Source organism: Anas platyrhynchos, chromosome 4 (genome assembly GCF_047663525.1).
Source record: "Anas platyrhynchos isolate ZD024472 breed Pekin duck chromosome 4, IASCAAS_PekinDuck_T2T, whole genome shotgun sequence".
Lineage (NCBI taxonomy): Eukaryota > Metazoa > Chordata > Aves > Anseriformes > Anatidae > Anas > Anas platyrhynchos.
Window position 1 is genome coordinate 8,867,901 of NC_092590.1, and position 26,844 is coordinate 8,894,744.

The window sequence follows — 26,844 nt, forward strand, 5'->3', positions numbered from 1 at the left end:
GAGAGAAACAATAAAAGAACAGTTTTCCAGTGAGAACTGGAATTTTTAGGAAAAACTTCTCAGAAAGAGCAGTCAGGTGTTGGAGCAGGTTGCCCAGGGAAGCGGTGGAGTCACCGTCCCTGGAGGTGTTTAAGGACAGGGTGGATGTGGTGCTTCGGGACATGGTTTAGTGAGGGATATTTGTGGCAGGGGGACACTTGGACCAGATGATCTTGGAAGCCTTTTCCAACCTTACTGATTCTGTGATTGATTGAAATAACTGGGTAACGGGAAAGTGATGCGGGCAGCTCTGGATGTTTTTTTCCATCTTGGCATGCCAGGTTAAAGGGTACGGCTCAAGCAGTTTTGAGAGGCAGTATGTAAGTTATACCTGCATTTGCCTTAGCAAAGAAAAGCTGGTTAGTAAGAATGTATCTGCATAGCTATTCAGTTCAGGGAAAATATCCCTTTGTCTTCCTATTAAAATCTGATGATTGTTTTTTGTCAGCTATACCATCTGAAGGGTGCTTGTGATTTGAAGTGATTCTGTTCCATGCCCTCAGCAGTATAAATCTAGTTAGTCTTTATATAAACAAAATTAAACAGTATGTCTTTCTTCCATGTTCTCCTACAATCAAAATTCATTCATTACTACATTACAATAGTAGGGGAAGGATATACATGTAGGTATGTCCTATCTATTTGGCCGTCTGCATTAGATTTTAGTCTTTTGATCTGTTTTTCTCAACTACTAAGAAACTAAGCTCTGAATTGTCACTTCAGTGTATCTGAATGCTTAAATAGTCCTTAAACCTGAGTATGATATTCAGTCATCATCTTTTTTTTTTAATATATATATATAATTTTTTTAATGTTAACGTATTTTCTGTAAGCCTTGGGCACAAATCCAGGACTCCAAGAGCTAGACCTGCAAAAGCCGAAGAAAAGGGAACTAAAGAGTTTATAGGATTTAAGAAATAATAGGTAGGAGTACAAAGGCAACTGGGAAGAAAAATGAAATGACACAAGAAGGCTTGTGGTTGTCATACAGGAATGTCACACAGCAAATACGACTGCTGTGCTGGTCTACAGATGCATAGAGAGACTTTCTGAAGGAGCCAAAGACTGCAAATTCATAGAATAATTCTGATAGGAGGTCATCTGGTACAAATTCTTTCAGAAAACAGACAAAACCCTGAATTCAGATGAGCTTGCCAAGGGCTTTGTCCTGTCAGATCACAAAAACTTCCAAGGAAAGTAATTATGCAGTCTCTTTTTGCAGCCTACTCCAATGCTTGACAGTGAAAATGTTTTCATGTATGTGCTAGCTTTTCTTAATGTATGACAAGAGTAAACAGCCAAGTTTCCTCAGTCCTGAAGCTCATGCTTGTCTGTGTCCAGACAAGAGTAAAGAGGCTTGGAAGCAGCAAGGAGGGATAAGGGAGAGAGCAACAATGATGTGCTGAATTAGTAAATAGAACAAAGATTTGTAATTGTAGCAGAGAAAAAAAAATCTATTGTTTTGGGTCAAGCAAAGTTTCTTCCATTTCCTGAGAAATGTGTTGGGTCTTTTTTTTCGGTGGTAGTTTTATTTTCATACCAAAAAGTATGTTTGTTTATAATGCCAGTAACTAGGCTCATCCATCCCATGGTTTCCGAGAAATTAAGCTAATGTTTTTTTCTATTTTATGGAGAAAAAAAATAAATACCACAACTTCTATTGCCTTCTCTTTATTTTCTATTTCTTTCTGCTTAACAGTAAAACACTTTTGATTCACTGCCACATAACTGATGGTTTAACTTCTTTTGAAGCTCAAGGGTGTTGGATCTACTGTAGCTGTGTGGGTTTTTTTAGCTCTTTTTATGGTGGAGGACCCTGTGATTTATACAGAAAATCATGAATACACTCAGTTGTGTTGTTTTTTTCTGTAGCAAAGTGAAAAGTCATCTCATGGAGACTGGCAAGGAAGCAGATTTGTATGTGAAGTTCTAGTGTACAAATGTGTTTGCTCTCGTGTGCTGTACTTGTGTGTCAGATTTTGAGACATGTATGCTATGGTTGTTGGGGGCCGCAGTCCAGGCTTCTGAAATCCCATGTAGGGTGAGCCACTAATGAGGCACCTGTCACTTGTGACCACTTCTGCACCTTCAGCTGTTTGTCTTTGCAAGATGACACTTCATCGGAGAATCACAGAATGGTTTGGGTTGGAAGGGACCTTGAAGATGATCCAGTTCCAACCCCCTGCCATGGGCATGGACATCTCCCCCCTGCTCATGGATTTGAGCAACATTGCGAAGAAAATTTTGAAATTGTTGTTGAAATACTATTTATGCACAAAGGTGTTTTGTTTTTTTCTGTCTTTGATTTTTAACCTTAATCCCAGAATTATCTGTTTCTTCAGTCGTGTTCTCTGCTAGTGTTTGCTGCCATTGGAAAACGTTTTTCCACTTGAAAGCAGTGGGAACTGAGTTCAGTCTGCAGTACATGCGGCAGTTTTTCTAAAACTCCGTTGTGTCCTTGCTGGTCAGTCTAGCTCTTGAAAACATACTTTTTTGTTTCCCTACCTATTTACCTGGTTCCTGTGGAATAAGCACTACATGCTACACTTGTATCTCTTATCTTTGTGGATCACATCTGTATTTAGGGCTGGGAAGAGTAGGAAACAATTCCTTTGAAAACAGAGTTGTGGGTTTGCTTCTCAAGGTAATTTATGACTTTTTAAAACATGAAGTGTTCAGTGTATTTAATCCTAAACACCGTCTGTCTCCTACTCCTGTATTAGTATTTTCTTTCTAAGCTGTTTCAGTTTGTCCCTTAAGTGCTTTTTATTGGCTACTCAAATATTTGTGTATATCTGCATGTTCCAGTGCTTTGGTTAATAATAACAGAAGTATTTGCCCCTGGGTGAGCACTTTTCATCCTAAATCAGCAACTAGTAGAACAAACTGTTTTGACTTTTTATTATTAGCATTGCTTAGTTTTCATTTTAGTGACATCTATTTGCAACTTCGTAAATAGGCTCGGGTACTCTCCTCCCTCCCAGCCTTGTGTGTTGCTTAATCTTTTACTCCTTCAGCCAGTAAGCATATTTCTGCTGAGATAAAATCTCAAGGAGGAAATAGTTCCAGAGAGAACGAATGTGCATCATAAGTGAATTAGCATGTATATTTTAGGAGAGAGAGAAAGTCCAAAATAAGAATTAAAAAACCCTTTGCATTCACCACTGAATTTTAATAGTAGGTTACTCAAATTTGTTTCTGACTTTTTCTTGACCACTACACTGAATTTTTTTTCTTCTTTATTCTGGATGCATGAAATTTACCTTCATGCCCTAGAAGCACGCAGAGCAGTGTTCTTGAAAGTCCAGGAGTCAGACACTAATACTATTTATCACGTAACAATTTTCTGTGATTCCTCCATCTCCCTTCTTACAGCCATGGTAGATGTGCACACCCTCTCCAGCTACCTGTGTGCATAAAGAGGAGCAAGTGGTGCAGTTCCTTTATCTCTGCATACGCCTGCTCAGTGTGACAGATCCAGACATCCCCAGGCTGGTACAACTAGGCCTTAGTTTTTTCTTCTACCACCCATCCTCTATTCAAGGGTGGGAGTTCCTGGTAAAATGTTGGGGAATTGAGGCATTCAGATGGAGAAAAGCCACCACAAGATTATTGATTTTTGGGCTGATTGCCTTCAGTTCAGATTTTCCTTTTTTGATGAAGCAGAAGAAGAAAAACCTTCATGGAAAGGTGGCTTAATATCTTGATGAAACACTACAAACAGGAAAGCTGCTTTCTTACCAAAAGCAGTTTGAGAAGAGTTTCCTGAGGGTAATTTTTCTATGCATGTAATCAAGGACAGCTTGCATGACAGACTTCTTACAGATGGGGATTCAAGCCTATTGCTATTGACTAAATTTGCCAAATCTCAGTTGCTTATAATTTCCTCCCATATGCACCTAAGATATAATTGTCCATATAAAATGTATTGGTTAGGTTTATGTTAAGTCCTTGAAGAATTGGTATGTACAGTCCCTCCATTCCAAGAGGAGCACAGTGAGTAGTGCACACCATCTCTTAGCTTCTTTGTGCAGGCTAGGAAATGTTCAAGTGCCAGGTCTGTGCTGTTCATAACAGCCATTAGATATATTCTGCCTGAAGACTCTTCTGCCATTTCCAGGTTGATTTTGTGTTCTGTTTCTAGAAGAAACTTTTTTTCCTTCTTAGGTAGATCAAGACAACAGCATGTTGTTCTTCACATTTATTTCAGGTTGTACAGAATGTTAACCAATCAAGATACAAGTTAGCTTCTAACGATATAAATTGTATATATACGTATAAATTATAAATTTGAGTATGCTTTTGATGCTTCTGTTTTTCTGACTGTATCTACCCCTGACTGTATCTACTAGCTTGAGTGAGAAACTGGGTTTATTTTCCATTTTCAACATGCTTCTGTTAAAATACACTTTTTATGTCACACTACTTCAAGAATTATTTAATTAGGAGCGCCATCATTAACTCATCACATTCTGGCAACTATTTTTTGGTATTGTTAGAAGCATCAACACCTTCTCCATGTATTTAGTAGCTTTTCAAAAAAAATTCAGAATGCATAAGCCGGGCAGGCTGCGTCAGTGTAAGGAGTCTTCTGCTTCCAGTGCTTTGGTTTTGCAGATTAGCTGAACTGAAAGAAGCCTTGTAGCACTTTTTTTTTTTTTCCTCTGGTTTTAGAAACATGAATGTATTTTATTATGCTTTAGGGCTTTTTCCAATAGCAGATAAGGCATTACACCAATTAGCAAAGTAAATAAATAAGATATATATTGACTTAAGAAATAAGTGATGGTAAATGTTAATTTTTGAGTCTCTAATGAATGTTCTAGTTGTTTATTCAAGTTATAAATAAGCAATCGTTTTAATTGAATGTAAGCTGATTGTAGCAAATGTGCTGTGTTTGTAGCTGAGGCAGAATCAGTGTGTTTATGATAATCTAAATATTATTTAGATGACTTTAATAGCTTCTTAGATGCTTATTTAGATCACATTCAATTATTGCAAACAGTCTGTATTTTGTACAGACTTTGGGTTTTGAGTCCATTGGGATGTGTTTGTCTGCTGTGAATATAAATGGGGCAGTAAGGGCAGGCAGAGCACGCTCTGCAGCCTTAGCCTCGGGTTCTGGGTTCACTAGTTGCCCATCCCCTTCTTCCTCACAATCCTTCATCATTACACACACTTTGAAGTTGAAAGCTGGGTGCATTTGACCTTTTTGACCTTTTGGGATTCCATGATTGATTAACAAACTTTTCTTTAGCAATTATACCTGTAAAAAAGAAATAATGTTAAGCAGCCTGATCTCTCCCTTTGCATCCTATGGGCAAGTTCTTTATATTTAACATCATTGTTGTGTCATGTTTTTCAAATCATTGTTTTAAAATCAGATTTTGCATATGATAACTATTAATTAAATATTAATGGCAATGTTGTCTGTGGTCAGTCCTTGCCAAGATAAATTACTGGAATATCAAAAAAGAGGAATGGAGGAAGAGCAGAATCTCCAAAGTCTGTCTGGCCAATGCTACCTCTGCCCATCTATGCTCAGCACTCGGCTGTAGCTGGCACTTCCCAAAGTGGCACTGTGATTTTTACCTGTGCTTTGTCCACCAGCCAGTTTTCTTCACTGATTATTGGTGGGTGATGCTGTGTCAACTGGCATGGCTCCATTCTTGAAAGTTTAGCCTTATGCAAACATTTCTTTCTACAAGTACAGCTGGGGAAAAGCCTTGGAGTATGACTAGTTTTCAGCAAGGAGAAATTCTTTGTTTCATCTCACTGAAGAGTAGTAATAGTAAACTGTTTTAAACACTCTTTTTTTTTTTTAATATATATCCCATGCTTGAAGAATATTAGGAAGCAGTTACGCAAATCACTGTTTTAATAACTTCACTGCTAATTATTTATCAGGTTTCTAACAATATGAGGTAGGCTGACATTTTTTGAAGGATACTTTAGAATTTTCCCCTGAGAAATGCGTAAGGAGTCAGCTTGCAAGTTCCCAAGGAGAAAATGATTTCGGGCTGTAGTTGTCCCAGATTGCAAGCTGTCTGTCTGAAGACATAGATGTAACTTCTTTTTCTTTTTACATAGTTTAACATTCACCCTGGTTTCCTTGGAGAGGAAGAATTCTAGTGGAAGTCCATTTGGCAACCAGAATAAATACTTGGTGCAGTTTCCTGGGTAGCGGCTTTACTTCATACTTGGTTAAATAATCCATATTTTATAAATAGCAGCCGGTGCTTTTTGCAAAAAGGCCTAAAATTTGATTTTATTATTTTTTCTCTTCCTCTACTCCCTAGGTCTCTCCTACCCTATTTTTTTTCTTCTCTAAATGTCCCAGAGCTGTGCTGCCTTTGTTAATACTCATTCAGAAAGTCTTGGATAAAAAGCAACTACAGCTGAATCGCAAAAAAGATGCATTTTCTAAATTGAAGGTCCTTGACCCCAAGTGACGTATGTGGTCACGTTGTAAAGAAGGAATTTCTCTTCCACTTACAGTTTGCATTAAGGTGTTATATTAAATTCCTGTTGCTTTTGTTTTAAAAGAGGGCAAGGTTGTATCTGGCAGTTGGTATTCTTTAGATTCTGCAATTTTCTTTATTTTGTTCTCAGAGTATTACAATTTCTTGTCAAAGAGGCAGTATTTATCGAGCAAACTGGATGCACTGATGGAAAGCAGGGAAGGCAGGCAAGATCATTCTTGCTGCTTCTAGTTTCATTTCATATTGAAGCTTCTTGTCGGTGTTCTCAGGCACAAGCGGATTACGGCTCAACTCTGTAATTTAAAGGGGTTTCCTGCAGTGGTGAGAAGAGTTTACCTGTTTTATCATATCAGAGGCAATAATAAATGAGACCTTGCTGCACATCTGCCTATCTGCATGCAGGGAATAACTTGTCTTTTTGCTCTGCTGACTCAGCTGAGTCACTCAATCACGTTATTCCAGGGAGACAGAGAGAGGTTTCCATAATAATCAGGCAATTAGGCTACTTAGGCAAGCAGAACCCACTTATATGGTATTTTTGTAGACGGCCTGCAACTGTGTACGGAGACATTTCGAGTAAACTTACGAGTAAGAACGGTCAGCCACGGCTGCTTGCACTCTTCTTCATCTTCTTTGGCCTCTCTTCTCCTCTCCTTTCTGCAGCATCACCTCAAGCAAAGGGGGAGAGGAGATGTGAGGTGTAATGTATGGCCGGGCTGCAAGGTGGGTCATGGCTTCCTAAAAATGCCCTTTGCAATGCAGAATGCTGCAGATTGAACTGGCCACAGAGCAGCACTGCTGGAAGCACGCACCTTGGTAATTTTGGCTCCAGCTCTTTGTGGTACTGGCATGGGTGCTGGGAGTGTGGTGGGACACAGGTGTGCGGTCTGGACTGGTGAGCATTGCAGGAAGGGGAGGACAAGTGCAGCTTCCAGACCCAGGAATGGGGCAGACTTAGTGCTTGGGAAGTAGAGGGAGATGGGGAGCGTGGACCAGGGTAGGATGTTGGTGTCTTTACTTGGAAATCTGAAGAGCTGAGTATGATGGCAAGGGAAAACTGAATTCAAGGCATAATTCAAGGAATTTGCAAGTGAGATTGTGTAGAAAACAGTGACACTACAGTGTCTGCAAAATTTTAGAGAAAGTTCCTAATGTCTGGAAGTTTGGCTGCTCCTCCTTTTGTAAGTAGTCCTGACTGAAAATCAAAATCTGTGTTACTCCTTGCTAATAAGGATCATAAAGATGGCATTGGTTGTGGGGCTGAGGGAGTGAAAAATCAAACTTTTTTGGCTTTTATTATTGCTGTTGTTGTTATAATACTTCCCTGACTGTATAGGCCTCTTTCTGCCAGTAACAGTGGCTCTATGCATTATTCTTTCTCACTGGGTACAGGAGTAAAATAGCTTTTGCTATCGGGCCATCAGAATTCAAGGGAGCAATGGGACCCTGTCTGTTTGAAAACAAACAAAAAAATCCACCAAAAATAAACATGCAAAGGACAGAGATCCTAGGGGATTAAGTATTGCCTTCATCTACTCAATTACAAAGGATATAAAGAAAAACATTTGCATGGAAAAGGCTAAGTAGAAACACGCTAGTCATGATTGATTTCATAAAACCTTTTAAATTATGTGACTAAAATCCATAGTGTTCGTCCTTGATCTTGTTTTCAGATGCTTCCTGAAAACTGTCTTTTTCTGTCATGAAAACTGTTTTTGATTTCAAACTAGAGTGACAACTTTGACTGCCTGCCTGGCAAGGTGGCTATGGATATATCCTGAAATGTCCAATTCTTGCTTATTCTCCCTCTTCTTTCTACCTGTTTTCATCTGACTGCTATGTTTTGATTTATCTAAAATAGTGTTACTCTATACGAATATATTTGCCCCAAAGCTTCTTTAGGACCATGACCTTGAATATTATGTTTACATGGAAATCACCTTAACATCACCTAAGTATCAGTAATGGAAGAAGGCTTAAAACCAAGCACAAAAGCAACATCTTTGCTACAGACTGATGTGATCTTTGATTCAGAGTTGCATCTGTTTGTGGTTGCTGTGTGAATCTGCTTTTGTCTGGTTTTGTTCCATCAATTCTTCAGATAACTTTTAAAACTTTTCTTCTAAGCTGGTTGAAAACATTATTTACTACTTATTCCTAGCCGTACATGCATATACTGATTTCAGAAGCAAAATCTTACATTCCAGAAACATGCAATGACATTGTCCATGAAGAATGTTTCCTTATGAAGGATTTGGGAACTATGAAAAGAATATTTTGCTTGAACCCCAGATTTTAATCATACTGACTTTCAGGCTGCGGTTCCTTCTGTATTAGATTTGTTGCAGCAAGCTATGCCAACTTCAAAGACAAAAGCGCGGGAGCCCTGCTTCTATTTAGATAAAGCTGTCCTTTCCATGGATAAAAAGTTGCTTTATAGCTCCTGTGTTTATCAGATGGGACTGTTAAGTTCAAGTTCAGCAGAACTAAAGATACTTGCTTATTTTCTCAAAAGTGTATATCTTCATTTAATAGCAAGGGTGAAATGTCTGTAAGAGATTACAGCCTAATGGAAAAATAGATAGGAGTTATGATTGCACCAGCCACATGTCCTGGAGTGCTTTAATCTTTTTGAAGCTCGACTTCTAATTTGAGAATGTGTAAGCAGCTTTAGTTCTAATATTAAAAAAAAAAAAAAAAAATTAATTTATAATGCCTATTTCTTCTTATTAAGAGCAGTAAGTGCACATGGCTTAGCAATTCCCAGACCTATTTAAAAATTAATGAGGTGAGAAGAGTAAATTCTTTACTTTGCAAGTACTTAGGGTGTTGTCAGGGAAACTTCTGGGACACAACAAGACCTCAAACTTTGGTTCAAGTGCTCTTTTCCCTGTATCATGCTGGTCTTCTCTGAGGAACAGCTTCTTATACCTGACTAGTCTAAAGTAAGATTCACCCCCCAAAGGTAAGATATGCTAAAGTAAGTCACTGTCTGTCAGACACCTTCTCTTTCTCCTCCTCTTAAATGTTTGGCTGGGCTAAAGCAAAGAGGGTAATCTCTGAGGTAAGGTAGGCCACGGCTTGAACACTGATGTGGAGAAGAGCAGGGAAGGTGTGAAAAGTTCAGAAGAATCTGCAAAGTTTGGGTGGTTAGGGGCTGAGGCAGCCTCAAGTCCAGTGCCAAAGTGCAAATGTACATAGCAGGATGGTGGTATGAAGAGGAGGTGTGAGGAAGCCATGCAGCACTACAGGCTCAGGGGAGAGTGGCTTGAAAGTTATGCAGAAAAAAAGGCTCTGGGGGTGTTGATCAATGCTTGCATGATAAGGTGGGAGCATGCCCAGGTGGCCAAAAAGGCCAACGGCATCCTGGCTTGTGTCAGGAATAGCGTAGCCAGCAGGAGCAGGGAGGTGATCGTCCCCTGTACTCAGCTCTGGTGAGGCCGCACCTCAAGTACTGTGTTCAGCTTTGGGCCCCTCACTACCAGAAGGACATCGAGGCCCTGGAGCGTGTCCAGAGCAGGGCTCTGAAGCTGGTGAGGGGCCTGGAGCACAAGGCCTGTGAGGGGCGGCTGAGGGAGCTGGGGGGGTTTGGGCTGGGGAAGGGGAGGCTCGGAACAGGCCTCATTGCTCTCTGCAACTGCCTGAAGGGAAGGGGTGGGGAGCTGGGGGTCGGCCTTTTCTCACAGATAACTACTGATAGGACCAGAGGGAATGGCCAGGGGAGGTTTAGGTTAGAAATTAGGAGAAATTTCCTCTCAGAAAGAGCAGTCAGGCATTGGAAGGAGTTGCCCAGGGAGGTGGTATGGCATCACGTGACACCTTGGCGTTAGCCTTGTTTAGCTTGTGCTGACTGACAGGAAAGTAGGAAAAATGTCTGATATGAGGTAGGTTTATTACAAGATACCTCAGATGAAGTCATATTTTTAAATGTAATTAGGAAGTATGATCTTATAAGTGCATGCATGTATTTCACTTTGCGATTTGAAGGAAATAAATTAGTCTGATAAAACAGCTGTTACTGGAGAGAATTGATTCAGCAATTCTCTTTCCCAGAAGTCTGTCAAGGAGCTTTTGGCTACAGCTTTGCTCAAAACTTATAGAGATATTGTAACACAAAATAGACCGGATAGGCAGAACTGGACACCCTAGATCAGGAGGGGAAAAAAGAAGGCAAAATTATAACTAAAATTACGACAAAGACAGTTGTAAGGTTCACAGTTGAATGTTTCTCCTTATTTTTGTCCCAGTTAATGGAAAAAAAGCTTGTCTTAGTTATTAAAAACTTATTCACAGTACAGATAATGTCTGCCTTTAGAACCCTTCTTGTGACTTCACACTTTGTAAACAGGGGGAAAATTTTTTTGTGTTATAAGGAAGTTCTTTTTGACAATTTTGCTTTCTGTTGTAAACCTCATAGACTTCATGCTTTCTTCATAAACTTATTATTTCCTGAGGTATTCATCCCATATGCAGAATGAGAACTGACTAAATTAAAGTAGGAAGTGGTTGTGTCGTTAGAATCCACCACAATGAAAATGTTTCTCCAGAAGACCCAATTCAGGTCATAACAGCTAACTTCACCGGCATAATCTGTTTATATAACTCCTGACTGGGCTACCTGAGTGTTTGTTGTTACCAGCAGCCATCAGTTCCCCCTTCAAAGCTTGAATTCTTTTTGCAGTGGACTTCCTTACTTTCCTTCCTTGGTAATTGTTCCACAACTGTCCTCCTGAAGCAGAAGCTGTTGCTTGAGGAGGGTGTAGCGATGCCAGCTACCTTTAGTCATCAGACAAATGAAGTGTATTTATGTAATCACTACTTTTCTACATTGCTAACTTTCTTGGATGTTGAAAACTTTTCTGATGTGACTTTTCTAGACATGGACTGTTGAATTCATTTGACAAGTCTGAAGTTTGTCAGAAGAGTTTGACATTGTTCCTCTTCCTCCTCGTCCTCCCCTTTGATCCAACTCTTTTTCATGGACTCCTCCTGGGGAAATGCAGATGCTCAGGTGCAGATGCACCCTGGCAGGTGGGATTCTACAGCAGCTGGGAGGTGGCTGTGTCCTCTGTCACACTCGTATTTTTGTTGAAACAGGTCTCCGTTAGGTGTTGGTCTATTCTGTTGAAATACATAATATGTTACCTAGAAACTCAAGCATCTTTCTGATTATAAAGCATTGTGACCTCTATTATCCTGAACTTGGGAGGACATTAGGAGCTGAGACTAGGAATTTGGAAATTCTTGTGTTTTAAGTGTATTTGTGTACAACAGAAAAGCCAGTTTGGTGGGCTGATACATTCCCTGAAGTATACCTAAAGATTCTGTCTGTAATTTTGAGTACATTTTGATAATCTGTGTTACAGTAAAGGTGTTTATAACTGCACAAGGAGTGTCTAAGAAATCTTTTCACAGAATCACAGAATTGTAGGGGTTGGAAGGGACCTCAAAAGATCATTGGGTCCAACCCCTTTTGCTGGGACATACCTCAGAAAAATGTGTATGCCTATGCTCTCCTTAGTATGTTCATGGTCTTCTTCTCTAGAGTTGGAATAGTCCTCAGATTAAATGTGAAATTAATATTGTTTAGAACTAGAAGAAAAAAAAACAAAAAAAAATAGAGCCTGTATGTTAGTTAACCTAATGCTAATTAGTAATGCCTGTTTCCCTCAGCACATTACTCTTTTTCTCTTGAAATTTTTTATGTGCGCATAGTTTCTTGAATCTGTGTGACTGCTGCAATCTAAAATGAGGTGACATGGAATTGTTTTTTCAAAGGAGAAAACTTGGTACTGTGGTACCATGGTACCAGAATGTATTTTGAGTGTGCTATATGTACTCATTCTCAAAAGTAATACACTGTAACATTATTTTTGAGGCTGTCCTTTTTTGTTTTTTTTTTTGGCTTTCCATAGTCGATCTCTGTATACCTGTGCTCATGTTCTGAACAACCATGGGGTGTATGAACAGATCTTTAAGATGAAATGATTGGCTATTTAGTTTGTCGTCTTCCTCAAGAATAAGACAACACAGTCTGACGGTCTTTCAGAAGATGCTCCCTGTAACATATCCTAGCTATTCTGTTTGTTCCTGTCTCTTGACAAGCCAGAAAAACTCACTGGGAACAGCTGTAGACTTGGTTATAAACAACTTTTGCCTCTGTTTGACCTTCTGCACAATAGGAGCTTTTAACAGTTGCACAAGACAAACCAGTCGAGTTGTAAGATGACAACGCTTTATAAGCCTATTGTTGATGTACCTAACTCTTGGAGTAAGTTGAGTTCAATAATGGTTTTTTGTATGCATAGCCAACGTGTTAACTCTGTATCTGCTGGATTAAAGCATAATGAAAATAAGCTGCTTTAAAATTTACCCATGATTTTTCAGATTGAGGGCAATGGCGATAACAGAAAATAAAATTTTCCTGCAGAAGACCATAAATAAGTGCAATTTATTAACTCCTTAACACCATGTCACATGCTGATGTATTTTTAATTGCGTAGTGTATGAAAGTTCTCAAAACTTGCACTTTCAACAGTTAATTTGGATGCAAGTTATTTTGGATCCTCTAGTTCTTTTGGATGCAAGTGTAGTTGTAATGGCACATAGTTTCAGCATGTAAAACAACCTGAAGGAAGGACAAAAAGTTTCTTCAAACACTTTACAATGTGCTCATCACAAGATGGTTGTATTTTTTCTGTTGCGGTTCAGAGTTTTGTATGTGTTGGCAGTTATGAAAGTACAGGATATCTACATTCTTTATTATTTACAAAAATAAGGGGGATATTTTTTTTCCTTTATTTAGAAGTGTGTGAGCTTTTAAGAACATGACTTGAGGAAAGCACTGCAGAAATGTTACTATTTAGGAATATTTCTGAGATAATTCACGATGAAGGTTCTCTTATGAAAAACAATTTAAGTATTATTAAAGTAGTTGTTGGAATATTACCAGGTCTGATACCCTAGTAAAGAAAAAGGAACAGATTTTTTTTTGCTTTATGATATTTTATTTTTTCTTCAAGTTTGGTTTTATTTAAAAGTAACTCTCTATGTTTTAAACTGGGGAAATTCCATGGTGTTTCAAAATACACAGTGAAAGATTTAGGGCATTTTACGCGTCTGTCAAGACATGGAGACAGAAGGATCAAGAAGGGTTGTACAGGACTATTTCTAACATTTCTGATGTCCTCATCTTGGTCTGGTCTTCAGGCTGAAGGTTGCACCTGATGTTTAGATAGTTCTGTAGCTTACAGTGGCGTTCCTGCAGTTTCTGTGCCAAGTCTCCAGGTGCTACCCTTCTTTCATTCTCTAAGCCTTAGCCATTTCAGCTTGTCTTCTCAGAGGGTGCTTCACAGCCAGTTTGCTTCACTTCTTCTGATGCTGAGAAATGTTCTGTGAGTTTTCTGAGCCCCTCAGCCAAGGTGAATTGTGATTTGTTAATGAAAAAATTAAAACAGTTTGCACTGATCATTGAACAATTTTATTTTCAAACGACTTTGAAAGAAAATAGGGCTGTATTTCTTGGATAGGCATTTTGCACTGCTCTGGAGCTTTTCTGTATGGATAGTCCAACTCTGATTACTTCAGAGTTTCTGTCTAACTGGGTTGCTATACTTTGAGGTTGTCAAATAAGGAGAGGATTCAAAGAATGCTATGCCTTTAATTCTATCACCTTTAATATTATTTTTCTCCTTTTAAAGTCTAGGGATTCTATCAAGCTGGATGACCTGAAAGCAGAGGTGTCACCACGTATTTCAGCAGAAGATCTGATTGACCTGTGTGAGTTGACGGGACCTAGTCATTCCAAAACACCTGTAAAGAAAACAAAGCCTAGCAAACCAAAGCTGCTGGTGGTGGACATTCGTAACAGTGAAGAGTATCCTTCAAATCCAAGTTCTGTTCTTGCCAAATCGTGCTTGCATCTATTACCTTCTCTTTGTCTTCAGGCAGTGTAATATTGGAATGGTAAAAAAAAAAAAAATAAAAAAATAAAAAAAATGGGAAGGGATGTGTCCAGGTACAGTGGAAGAACTGAAGGCCGATTTATTTTTTTTTTTGTGGGGAGTCCTGGTTTGTAGAGAAGAGTAGGGATGTATTTTTACCTTCACGCTTGAGGCTGTGGTTGTAATGAAGCCTCTTTGTACCAATAGCACAAGTGCTTTGATACCACTTGGTTTTTTTTTGTGATAGGTGTTGTTAGCAAACCTTCCTCACAGAACATAACCAGTATTTCAGAAATGTGGGAGACTTTCCAAGTTAGTGGAAGGGAAGTGGAGAAGAGTTGATAGGGACTGGCAAAGCACATGAGCTCAGTGGAATGTCAGTTTTCTACCGAGAGCCTTCTCACTATTGTCAGGTAATGTAGCCCAATGGCTGTCCTAACTTGTCATCTAGTCTGCTTATAACCAGCTTAAATATATCTTGAGGCTATATTTTTATCAGGATTGCTACATGGTCTACACCGTACTCTTCTGTTTTTCAAATACATAGTACTTCGTGCATGGAGGGATTTTTTAATTGTTTTTTCTGTACTGGCATAGTTAAAGGGCTGGATTCACTTGTTTTTTGGAAGGGGGATGCCTTCTTACCAGATGTGTTTTGTCAGGAACAAGCATGTTCATCAACATCCATCTGAAAGTGGGAACAATTACATGTTTTTATTTAAGGTAACTTTTAATGTTCTATGGGAGTACTGAGAATATACTTGTTTTATATCATTTTTTAAGTACTGCTCCTTTCATAATAGTAAAGGTGATGTAGATTGTTGCTTTTGCCGGGAGGTGTACTCTTAGTTTGCTGTGCAACAAGCTGTAATTTGTAAGGATCAAACAGTTCTCAGTAGAAAAATCATAAAAGAATCGGGAGTCTTAGTCCAACTTCTGCTTCCAAAAAAAGGAGGAGCATTCATATTACGTATGTCTGGCTTATTAAAGATCTCCAATGACAGATTCAGCCACTGGGAAAAAACTTTCCTGTGTCTGACAATAGACTGCATGTGTATGAGAAAAGAATAAATACTAGGCAATGAAGTGAATGTCCAAGAGTTATAAGCTTCCGTGCTTTCTAAAAGGAAAAGTACAGTAACTGTTAAAGCTCTTAGATGGATGATATTATTTCCCTCTAATGGTGAACGAATGCTAAATATTTGAGCTAAAGTATATAGTAAAAACTTAAATACAATTTTTACTGTGTAAATAGGTGTAAATATATTATTTACATAATAAAGAGGATAGTATAACTTGATTATTCTAGATAAAAACTCTCATTTTCAGGGAGTTATAACCTTATTGTAAGCCATACTTGAACCTGTAATGTGGTCTGCTGCAGCACAGATAAAACGAAGTGATCAAAGGAATACAAAAAAAAAGATTTTTTTTTTTCTATTGCTTGCATGTAGTTATTTCATTCATTAGTTAAGGTTTCCAATTAAGTAGAATGTCATCAGTCTGACTATTTTCTAGACTTCTGTGGCCTATTTTTCTCCTGGAATTAGCCTGTTGAAAATGTGGTTCTCCTGTGTTTGTTTGTTTTTTTTTTTTTTTGTTCTTTTTGAGGCTGTGTTCCAAGAGATCATTTCTCTATCAAGAGAAAAAAGTTTAAAAGAGAAAGCCCTGGAATTAAAAGCTCTAAAAGGTTATTGCTGCTGTATAAAAAGCTTTGATACTACTGAGTTAAATCATGTTTTTATTACAACATGCATCACTGTGGTGTTAATTATTTAAGCTGCTTACTAGAAATCATCAAGGAGAAAGCAGGTGGAAAGCAAGTAATATGAAATGCCTAGACTATAATCATTGTACTGAAAGACTATTATCTGTGTACAGTAATGGATTTATTTGTATTACAATCAAGATCAAAGGCAAGGTGCTTGTTTAAGTGTTTCTGTAGCCTTCCTAATAGCTTGATAATAGGTTTTACTCTACTGTTGTACTAATCCTATTCTATTCATGTGGAGTAGATTCAAAATTTCAATTATTTGGAAATCATTCGACTGCTGTGAAGTGGTTTTGTGAGGTAATTTTTCATACTACAAAACATCAATCAGTCTTTCACTTCATATTTCGTGAATGAGGAGGCATGCTGGAGAGAGAAAATCTCTGTAGTTCAAGCACATTTTAATCACTGTCACTGTTGTTTCAGCATGGTCGGAGTCTATGGTGGTAGAGTAAGGTGTGATTCACTGCAGAAAGACCTACTTCCTTCTGCTTGTAACCTGCTTTTTAAGTATTGGGTTGACTTGAATCTTCCAGGTGTTAGGAGGTAGGGAATGTCATTTTAGAAACACCAGCCTGGTCAGTAATGAAATTACCCCACAGATTATTTATTTTTTTATGTTAGTTGTAGAAGAAACTTACGGTGTATAGAACACTATTAAACTGGCATCAATTCTGAATATGCATACGAAACCATAGGAATAACGTGTTCACTGTTTTATTCTTGCAGTACCGAAACAGTCTTTGTCTTCAGAAACTATCAACAAACTGTGCAACAGGATCAGACAGGGTGTATTTTGCTGTGGTAGGTGTTTTCAAACATGAGAGACGACTTTGAGCCATTTCAAAAATATGATTGTTTCTTATGTTTTGTTGTTCATCTTTTTCAATATCTATGCCTGTCATGCTAAACTTCCCTCTTCCATTTCGGTTTCAGTGTGATTTGAAAAAAGCATGAGAGAACTTTCAGTAAGTATCAGACGTGATTCATATTTTGTATTAGGATGAACTTGAAAGCTAGAGTATTGTCTTATAATGAAGATCATATTACAAGACCAACAACTAGTGACCCTTTTTCCCTGTGGACAGCTTTGTAACAGAAGACTTTATAATGAAAAGGTGATATGCTCAAAGCAGTGTTTCTGGACAGCAGTTCTGTCTAAGCCTCATTTTATTAAGTATGTTAACAGAAATACTGTTGGCTTTTCATTCCTGCTATGAAAGTTATAGTGACATACTTTATGGTCTCTAAGTCTGTTACACAAAATCTCGGTCTTTTTGTTAGTTGGTAGCAGAATATTTAAGATGGTCACTTAAGATTAAGGAGAACATGAATGACAACTACGGTTTGGACCTATCACGTTGGGTGATAATGTTGGCAAATGTATTGCTTTTCTTTAAAAAAAAAAAAAAAAAAAAAAAGTTAAGTTACTCTGAGCATTTAGGCACACTCAGTAGCATGAGCATAAGCTGCTAAGTATATCCACAGACACATTCTGTGTAAATAAATGTCATTTCACACCTTTTACCCTGGTTAGTAGCTATTAGAATGATACAGTTACAAATTAAGGGTGGGGAGGGATTTACCTGCACCCCTGAAATGGTGAAGGAAGGGATGTCATAATTTTCCTTTACCAAACAGTAATAAACTGATAATATTAATGGGTGGTATGTGATCATCTTTGTTGTTTCAGATGTTTTAACAGAGCCATGTTTTTTCCCACACAATAGTAATGATGAACATAAAGCTGAGATTTACAGAAATCACAAGAAGTGTATGCTAGTATTAACCTAAGTCAGCTAAATCTTACCTCCATTTAAGGCTGCTCCTTTAAAAACAGGAATTCTAAGATTTATAATCAAATCTAGTAGCTTTCTGCAAGTATGGTAATAAAGGGTGACTAATCTGGATATTTGACATTGTGTATATTTTCACAGAAGCTTGCAGTTTCCCAGCTCTTCAAAGCTTTTCTTATTTACTGTTGGGGTAGGAAGTATTCCATGAATGTGCATACTGTCTATAAAAGTAATTCACAGGTTTATTAAGGTCTTGACACTTTTTGGAAACTCAGTAAAAGCTAAGTAGTAGTGATCCAGCTGAATTTTTATTGAGGAGACTTTTACATTCATTACTTGTTCAGAAAATCTCACTGAACATCACCCTCTGAGAGTAAAGCACAATTTAACAACAGCTCAGCATTGCTGGCATTCATATGTTGACTGTTTTCTGTGTAAGACCCAATACATGCTCACTGCTACTGGGATTGCAGGTAAATATAAATGATGCCCTTTGGATATGAATCATAGGGGGGCTTGTGAGGAGTTGGCAGGAAGTTTAAGAAAATTTCCCAATAATCCCGATTTAGTAATGGTTCTCATTTTAAGTAAATTTGCATGAAACTCCTTTGGAAGGGATGCTTCAGCTGCTCACTGATATTTGGTTCCTGTGATTGGACTAGAGCAGCTGGATTGAAGTAAAACCCGCAGAAATGTACACACTGTGAATACTGGGTCCTTGGTACTGTTGCATGTAACAGATCAGTTCCTGTAGTGCCATGCGGTATCTTTTATGAAAGAAACTCTTGATTCTCTCCATTTTTCTATGTAGTGTCAGAAATTGTTTTGTCTCTGTGTAAGTAGCAACTGAGGTTTGTCAAAATATACCAAGACAAAAGACCAGCATTGTTGTATCACATCAGCCAGGATGAAGAGCAGGTTCATCTTACAACTATGCGCGTGCCACACATTTCTCTGCCTTTCAGATGTCCTTAACTGTTCTTCCTAAGCTTTAACCGTGGCCACATTTCTGGCAGCATCAATGTCCCATTTGCATCAGCATTTACTGCAGAAGGAGATCTCATCCAGTGCCCAGCAACTGCCACGCTCCAGAGCTTTAAAGGAAGAGTTGTGGTGATCGTAGGAAATGCAGTGAAGAACACAGCTGCTGTAAGTCTGTTGCTATAATATATATGTTTATATTTAGAAATACATCACAGGAATTAATGCATACAGTAATCATAAATATTATAGTCTGGATAATTTAGGCGTTAGTAACTGGGTATCACCACAGGATTTGGGGCAGGGAGTGTGATAGGTTCTGCTTCTAGACAGAAATATTTACAGTGGTCAACATCTGAGAAAGTTAATATTTTGAAGTGAATTATTTTGCATTTTTTCACCTTTAAAATCTTTATGTTGGAATGTTATGAAAGTGACATCACTTCTAACGTGCATCAGTAAGATCTATTTTTCAAAAGTGACTTGGGTTTAACATTTACTTTTTGCAGTGTTATTATACAAGGTAAGTAGGGAGCAACATGCATGTTGTATGTGAACTCCAAGGGAAATAAGATACAGTTCATATTCTCCACGTAAGAAATAACATACTGATTAATTTTATAGAATCATTTAGCTTAGGTAATTCTGCTCATTTAAGAGAAGAATGGTTCGTACAGCTGTCTTTCATATGATACTTTGACTAGATGGGGAGGATATTGGGATTTGCCTACTCATTTCTTTAAATTTTTAATGGTGTTGTGAACCAGCAGAATAATAAATAGAATTATTTCTGTTCCTATTCTTTGTCTCTGGTGAAGTGAACATATTTTACTGCAAAGGTGTGCTTTTAGGTTCAGTATACCTTTAGTTCACCACAGTCTCTTAAGCTTATTTACTCAGACGGCAAGAACTCATCTGCATAACAAATGTTTTGTTGTGTTTTTTATGCATATAGGGAGTTGTAAGTAGCATGAGAAATTTATTTCATTAACCTGTTTCATCATTTAGAAAATGAACATGTGATATATACCCTATTTTTTAAACAGTAGCAGAGGTGGTATAAAACGGACTGTACAGCACATCAAATGGTTTCAGTCCATGAGTATCTAGGTTTCTGTATTAGACCTGGGTAAGTCCATGATAAATATTTCAACGTGAAATCAATCAATTTGAATAATCACAATGGCTCACTAAATGCTGAATGCATAAATTGCCCCTCAGCGGAATAAATACAAAATGCATAAAATGCTAAGTGCCAAATGGAGATGATTTAATGGACACTTGACACCTTTGATGGTGGGCTATGCAGCAGCTTTCAATAATTACATTTTAAATCACTGAACATCCTAATTTATCTCAGTAAGAGTCTTACTGTTCGCTAACCTCCTGAGGAATGGGAACAGAAAAAACAAAATGCTTCCATTTTCAGTAATGACTGTCTTTATGGAAGATAACCCACATACTAGCAAGTCATTTTCTGGGAGTTTTTTTGCAGTCAGAAATGTTGAATCTGAAACAGAGAAACACTTTAAGTGTCTAGAACAGAATAAAGAAACAACCTGAAACAAGTATCTGTAGGAAAGGAAGGACAGAGGCTTTACAGTATGGGTTGTGGGTTACACTGTAGCTAAGAAGAGCAGATTTTTTTCTCATATAACATAGTGACACTTCTAATGCAATTTTGGATTTGTTTTAGCTTTTAAATGCTTCATTAAATGGAAAATCAAACATTTCCTTTGCTAGGCACTTCTACACAACTTCGTGTTCTTAGTGAGTCCAAGCAGTTCAGCCATGTGTAAGGAATATGCCTTATCATTAAGCAGTCTTGCTACATCTGAGACAATTGTTACCACGTTTGCATACAACTGTAAATATACATATATTTACAGTCGTGTGTGTGTGTGTGTATATACATTAAAATAACAACCTTAATTAAACCATGTTGCTAGAACTTAGAGGTCCTTACTTCTGTAAGTTTTTTGTTTGTTTGTTTGTTTTTGTTTTGTTTTGTTTTTAAGGCCAGTTTCAGTTTTACTCTGCACAGGTTGCATGGAACTGTCTGCTGCTATTCATGAGCGTAACCAATCCAAAAATACCTAGCTTGAGACTATACAAAAATAATAACTATTACTGTCTTGAATTTTTGCAAAGTAATCTAATAGTATGAATGTATGGAAACAAAAACAATATTATCCAAAATAACACTAAGAGATGTTCAGAATAAAATATATCTTTTCTAAACAGAATTATATATTTCCAGTTGAATATGAATTAGCCACAAATTTTTTCCTTCACCATAAAGGAGAATTTTTCAGAAGTGTGTTGACCGATATTTACTCTACTAAAAATACAGAGATTGGCACCTCCAAATGTGTTACTTAAATTTATGCAGGGCTTTGTGGGTGTCAGAATTATCCAAAAATATTATTGATTTATAAGGCTATTTGTAATTAGGAGACTGAATCTTTCAATTACATTTCATGCTTAGCACCATAGAAGTAACAAAAGAAAAAAGGAACATTGAATGTATTGAACAGACTTGCAGAAAACTCCTTTTGTTTCCATTTTCACACTTCTTTTCTGTCTCGTGTATTTGATTTGGTGCCAGATGATAAAATATTTAAATTGGAACGAAAAAACTGTCTAGAACTTGATAGGCAAGAGGGGAAAAGAGAAAACTTCCCAGTGGCCCCGCTCCAGAAGGAGACAAAGAAGCCAGCAGTGCCCCAGACTGGCTTTAGCAGAACACTTCCTTCGGACAGAATTAAAACAGGGTAATCCTACTTGTTAAGCAACTTAATTTACTCGCCTTGAAAGCTAAATGAATAGGTTGTCTGGTGCATGAGAACCTTATGAATGCACCGTTAGTAGCACAATGGTGTCGCAGAGAGGCACTTGCACTGGGCATGGTGCAGCAGTGCTTGGCAGGCGCTTGTGCTCTGCAGCACGTCCCTTCCTAAAGGCTGGTTCTCCCGTTGTGCTGGTCTTTCTTCTCCTGGGGGATCCCAGGCACTTGTTAGCAGAGCAGAAACTTGTTCGTCTCTCAAGACCATATAAAAGGTGTTATGCTTGAATTAACTAGCCAGATTCTGGTTTGATTGTTAACTTAAATACGTTAAGCAGCAGCATCTCTTAAGTGAATTAAATTCCCCTTTCCCACATCCACTGATACCAGTACCGTGAAAATTCCAATCCAGACGAAGAATCGTTACGGTTGGCAGTATAATGGTCAAGTGCTCAAGAGGAGCACTTTCTGTTTTGTTTTTGTTTTTTTTCATGCACAGCAAATAGCATTTTGGTGCTCATTAATCTGTCTCCCCTGACTTTTGTCATTTCTGAAATCTGAGATACAGTGTATGAAAAGGTAGATCATAGTTACAGACACGTAGGAAAGGCATTAGTTTGGGTTTTGGGGAAGGGTGACGTTACTTCTTCATTTCCCATTCCTTAGCCAACTCTGAGGTGGTATTTTCTGCTTCCATTTGCAACTTTTCTACTGTGTTATTGTGATGAAAACTGAAACTAGGATGGGAGAAATAACTTATCTGATATTAAGTCATGCTGCAGCAGCTCAGTTTTGACCCTGACTTGTTGCTTCTTGTGTGGTACAGTTAAGATATTTTTTTTTAATTGAAATGCTTTGATAGAATAAAGTTTATAGAACTCTAATATGTGTAATAACTAGAAACTCATTTATTTCTTGCCGTCAAAAAAAAATGCAGGCAAGCTGTATGCTGAAACTTAAAGAAATCTGTATAGTAAGCTAATGAATTCTAAATGGGAATGTTTTAACTTGTGATTGTTACTTTTGTTTAAAATCTGGGTAAGTTATGTTGCTATAAATAGATTGTCTAGACAATTTCTACAAGTCAATGAAGCAAAGTTGTCTGTCTTATTGTATCTCAGAGTAGCTAATAGTTAAAATGTATGAACTAGCTCCAAAGCAAAGGCAAGTGGTGCAGGATTTCCATGAGATCTTACTGACCTTTTTCAAGGCAAGAGGGAGAGGGTCAAGTTCAAGATTCTTTTTGTATAACACAGTCCTAGCCTGAAAAAAAAAAAAAAAAAACAGCAGCTCTTTCTATGGGGAAGTAACATCCTTCTCTAAATGTAGATTCTGATCTATTAACATAAAATCTTTTCTCTCACTTAAAAATGTTGGGTAAAGAAAAAAAGATAATTATTTTATGGTTCTTGGGTGACTGATACCAAAAAAATTTTTTTTTCTGCATATATAATTTAACAGTGAATATGAACTGGAAGTGGTTTGTTTGTTTAAAAAAAAAAAGTCCGGAGAATGTAAAACTAAAACGTATTCTCCATCCCCTCATATTTTTATTTTTTTTTCAATGTTAAAAAGCTGAATGCAGTAGAATATATGTTCAGAACCATATTGATGTAAAATAGTTCCTTGTGTTTGTGTACTTGTTCTTGATTGTCTCGGCACACTGCAGAGATGTGCTTCTTATTATATGAAGGCTGAGATGCATAGGTAAAAGTGTCTAGTTACTGCTGTGGTGATGTTTCGTTGTTGCCTTTTTTTTTGTTAAGACCTTTTAAAGATAAAGACCTTTTAAAGAGAAGCAAGTTCCTGCATGTTTGAGCTTGTTTCTTCTTATAAACCTGTCTTAAAAAACAAATGGAAACCCATGAGATTTCATAGGGTTGTCTGAAAACTAGGTGTCACGTGGAATACTAAAGGGCAAATGCATTTATGCTTCTGAAGACAAATACATGTACAATTACTTAGAAGGGCCCACTGAAAATTTTGGAGTGAAAATAAATAGAAATTAGACAATTAATTTCTTGAGATGTTTTCACTATCTATCTAATGTATTCTGAATTTCCTTGCAAATGTTGCTTAGCAGAAAAGCAGTTGAGGAAATGGGATGAAAACTGGAGGTATTTTCTCTTTGCAAAGAAGGAAGGGCTCCTTATGATTCCCAGAATGGCTCTTTCATCTGGTTGAGTTGTTAAGGCAGCACCATGCACTCTGGGTTTAGATTCAGAGCCTAGTGGCATCATCAGGTGTCTTTTTGCCACCTTTAAAGAAGAGATAGGCTTCGTTAATCAGCAGCAATCCTGCTGGTTGTGTCTCTACTTACGACATGCTAAATTATCTTCATTATTTTATTCTGTAAAGTCTGTATTTTGTTTAGTCTGGTTTTGTTTTTGTAACATGTATACATGTTTATTTTTTTCTTAATCAGCAGAAAGCCCAGCTGCTGTTGCCAGAACATTGCTCTTCACACAGCCCAAGAAAGGCGCTTGGGCTGCAAGCCAGCAGTTGTGCTATGCTGTTGTAATTCTGTGTGCATTTGGAGGGAGGGTCAAGGACTTACATCTCGGAGTTTAAGAGGAAACAGGCCAAAACTGGCAGTGTAGGTTTGCCATCAATAATGTCTAAGAGCTGGCAGTTTTCATATGGATTTGCTGTAGGCTGCCTAATCAGCTGTCCCTCTGGTTAAAAAACACAAGACTTCAATTTGGGTAGTGTTACTAAAAATTAAAGCAAAGTGCAAAGAAAGGTTTTATACTTCCAAGCATTTCTTTGAACATTTCTCCGCATCTAGGACAGACTTTAGACAATTTTACAAAAAAGCCGTCCTAAAAATAAAGTGAAGAATAAAGTGAATTGAACAGAATTTCTTTGGACACATAAGGGGGAAAGAGATAGGCTCATGCTCTCTTTTTTTATGTTCAGGCCACATGTGTTATGCATCCCTTCACTAACAGCTTTTCTATTTTCTGATCAAAAAATAGAATAGGTATGCTTTTTGCAGTTTAATTCTACAGTCTATTCAGGTGTATTGGGTGCGTTGCTTATATTTTGGTCAGTATAAGCTGTTAACAGCAGCTAAAACTCTACAGATGAGTTTTCATTTTCAGGTTCTCACTCTCAGCTGTTTTGTGTGTTTGTGTGTAATATTACATTTCTAAATGGAAGATTAAACATGCAGGTGTTAAAAAGTTTCTACTTGGAGAAATGTGAGTCTTTGCTCGTACTTTCTCAGTAAAATCTATCCCAAAACCAGCTATTAAATATCTGTTTGTCTAGGCTTATTTTCAAATCTTTGCATTTGAGTCCTTGAGTTTCTGCTGTATTTTTGTACTGATGGAATGGAAAGTGTTCCTTGTTGGCCAGGTCTGTCTGGGAAGATTTTTTTCTTGATCTCACTAGAGTAAGTTCTCTTTTTCCTTTTTTTTTTTTCATTTTTTCTTTTAATCATAGTATGTGTCTGTGTGAAGTTGTGCTCCTTGTGTTTTGTACTTCATACCGTAACTGTTAGAATCACAGAATCACAGAATTTCTAGGTTGGAAGAGACCTCAAGATCATCGAGTCCAACCTCTAACCTAACACTAACAGTCCCCACTAAACCATATCCCTAAGCTCTACATCTAAACGTCTTTTAAAGACTTCCAGGGATGGTGACTCCACCACTTCCCTGGGCAGCCTGTTCCAGTGTCTAACAACCCTTTCAGTAAAGAAGTTCTTCCTAATATCTAACCTAAAACTCCCCTGGCGATGCAATTAGCCAGGCACTGTTTTGTTTGTTTGGGAAACTTCAGGTGACTCTCTCTCACCTTCGTGTTAAAGTGCCTTTTCACTTCTCTGAAACCTTTTAATAGAAGAAGAACCTGACTAAAATTAATCTTGTGCTGGGTCTGCTTTCTGACATGTGGAAAGGGTTGGTTTAAATAAATAATAATTACAAAAAGCTCTGATGACCACGATGTGCTTTCAGTTTGGCTAACTCTTTACTGAAATCATACAGCAAAGCAGACTGCACTCCCTGATGGGTTTGTCCAATATGTGATTACAAATTTAAAAACCAACAATCTTATGATAGTGGATGGCAATACCACAGAATTTGGTTAAAATCTCTTCCAGCTTCTCATGTAGCTCCCTTTCTTCTGACTCCTTTGGTGTATGATGTTACATTTATACCCCGATGACATTGGTCACAGCAGTCCTTTTTGATAGCCTGGTACAGTAAGTTACTCCTCCTTCCCTCCCAGCTTACCCTTTAATTACTACCTGTCACAGGAATGTCTGTGAAAGTGAATAATGTGTACGGAACAACCCCTGTGGCTACCCTGAAGGGAGCTGGGAACAATGCTGCTCAAGCTGTGTGCTGTTATTAAGGCTCTTTGCTGCAGACAGCCTGAAAGTGTGATGTGCCTAGTGTAATACGCCCAGCACACTTGAAAGCTGTGATTTTACTGCTTGGAACAGAGGAGTAGAAACATTTTGATAAATGCTCCTTTGGTGAATATCAGTTTCCCGTTTTAAACCGTGCAGATTATTAAGGTTCTTGATATTTAATGGTACTTAAAGGAGCGGTCCCGTCATGCTGTTTGTATCAAGAGCAACACCCATACAGGGTAAAATGTTTAATATTTACCCAGGTTTTGATACAAATTTGCTTTGATCTTGCCTGTGTTTTTGAAAGCCTGACTTTGTGAGTGAAAAAGTCTTAGCTTACTGCTTTCATATGTAAATTATAATTTTCTGTCTCAGTTGCACTCACCAGGAAGGATGTTTTATGTGGAGGTGATTGATGTATTATGTAATAGGGGAATGGTGTTTCCAAAACCTTCACCAAAGCTGTGGCACAGGAGTTGTTAAACACATCGCTTATATATTCATCCTTCCATATATAATATTTTCTGTGAAAACAGCAAAAGGAAGTTCAGTTTAAATTCTAGATGCAGCTAGTAAAAACACAGTAACCTAACTTTCTTGGAAACTGCGTTTTGAGGAAAGACCACCTAAGACAGAAAGGAAACAGCTTAAAGTCTTCTGGCATCTTTCTAATCCTCTCCTGCA

At 37.8% G+C, this 26,844-nt stretch overlaps 1 protein-coding gene across 10 annotated transcripts in view; it reads left to right on the top strand.

Moving 5' to 3' along the window:
* The window catches only part of TBCK (TBC1 domain containing kinase), a 105,627-nt gene that overhangs the window by 74,357 nt on the left and 4,426 nt on the right, over positions 1-26,844 (top strand). For all 10 annotated transcript variants that reach the window (XM_038178408.2, XM_027456798.3, XM_027456800.3 and 7 more), the window contains 2 exons: positions 14,222-14,397; positions 19,021-19,180. In XM_038178408.2, coding sequence (XP_038034336.2) covers positions 14,222-14,397; positions 19,021-19,180 — 336 coding nt within the window. The remainder of the gene's footprint in view (positions 1-14,221; positions 14,398-19,020; positions 19,181-26,844) is intronic.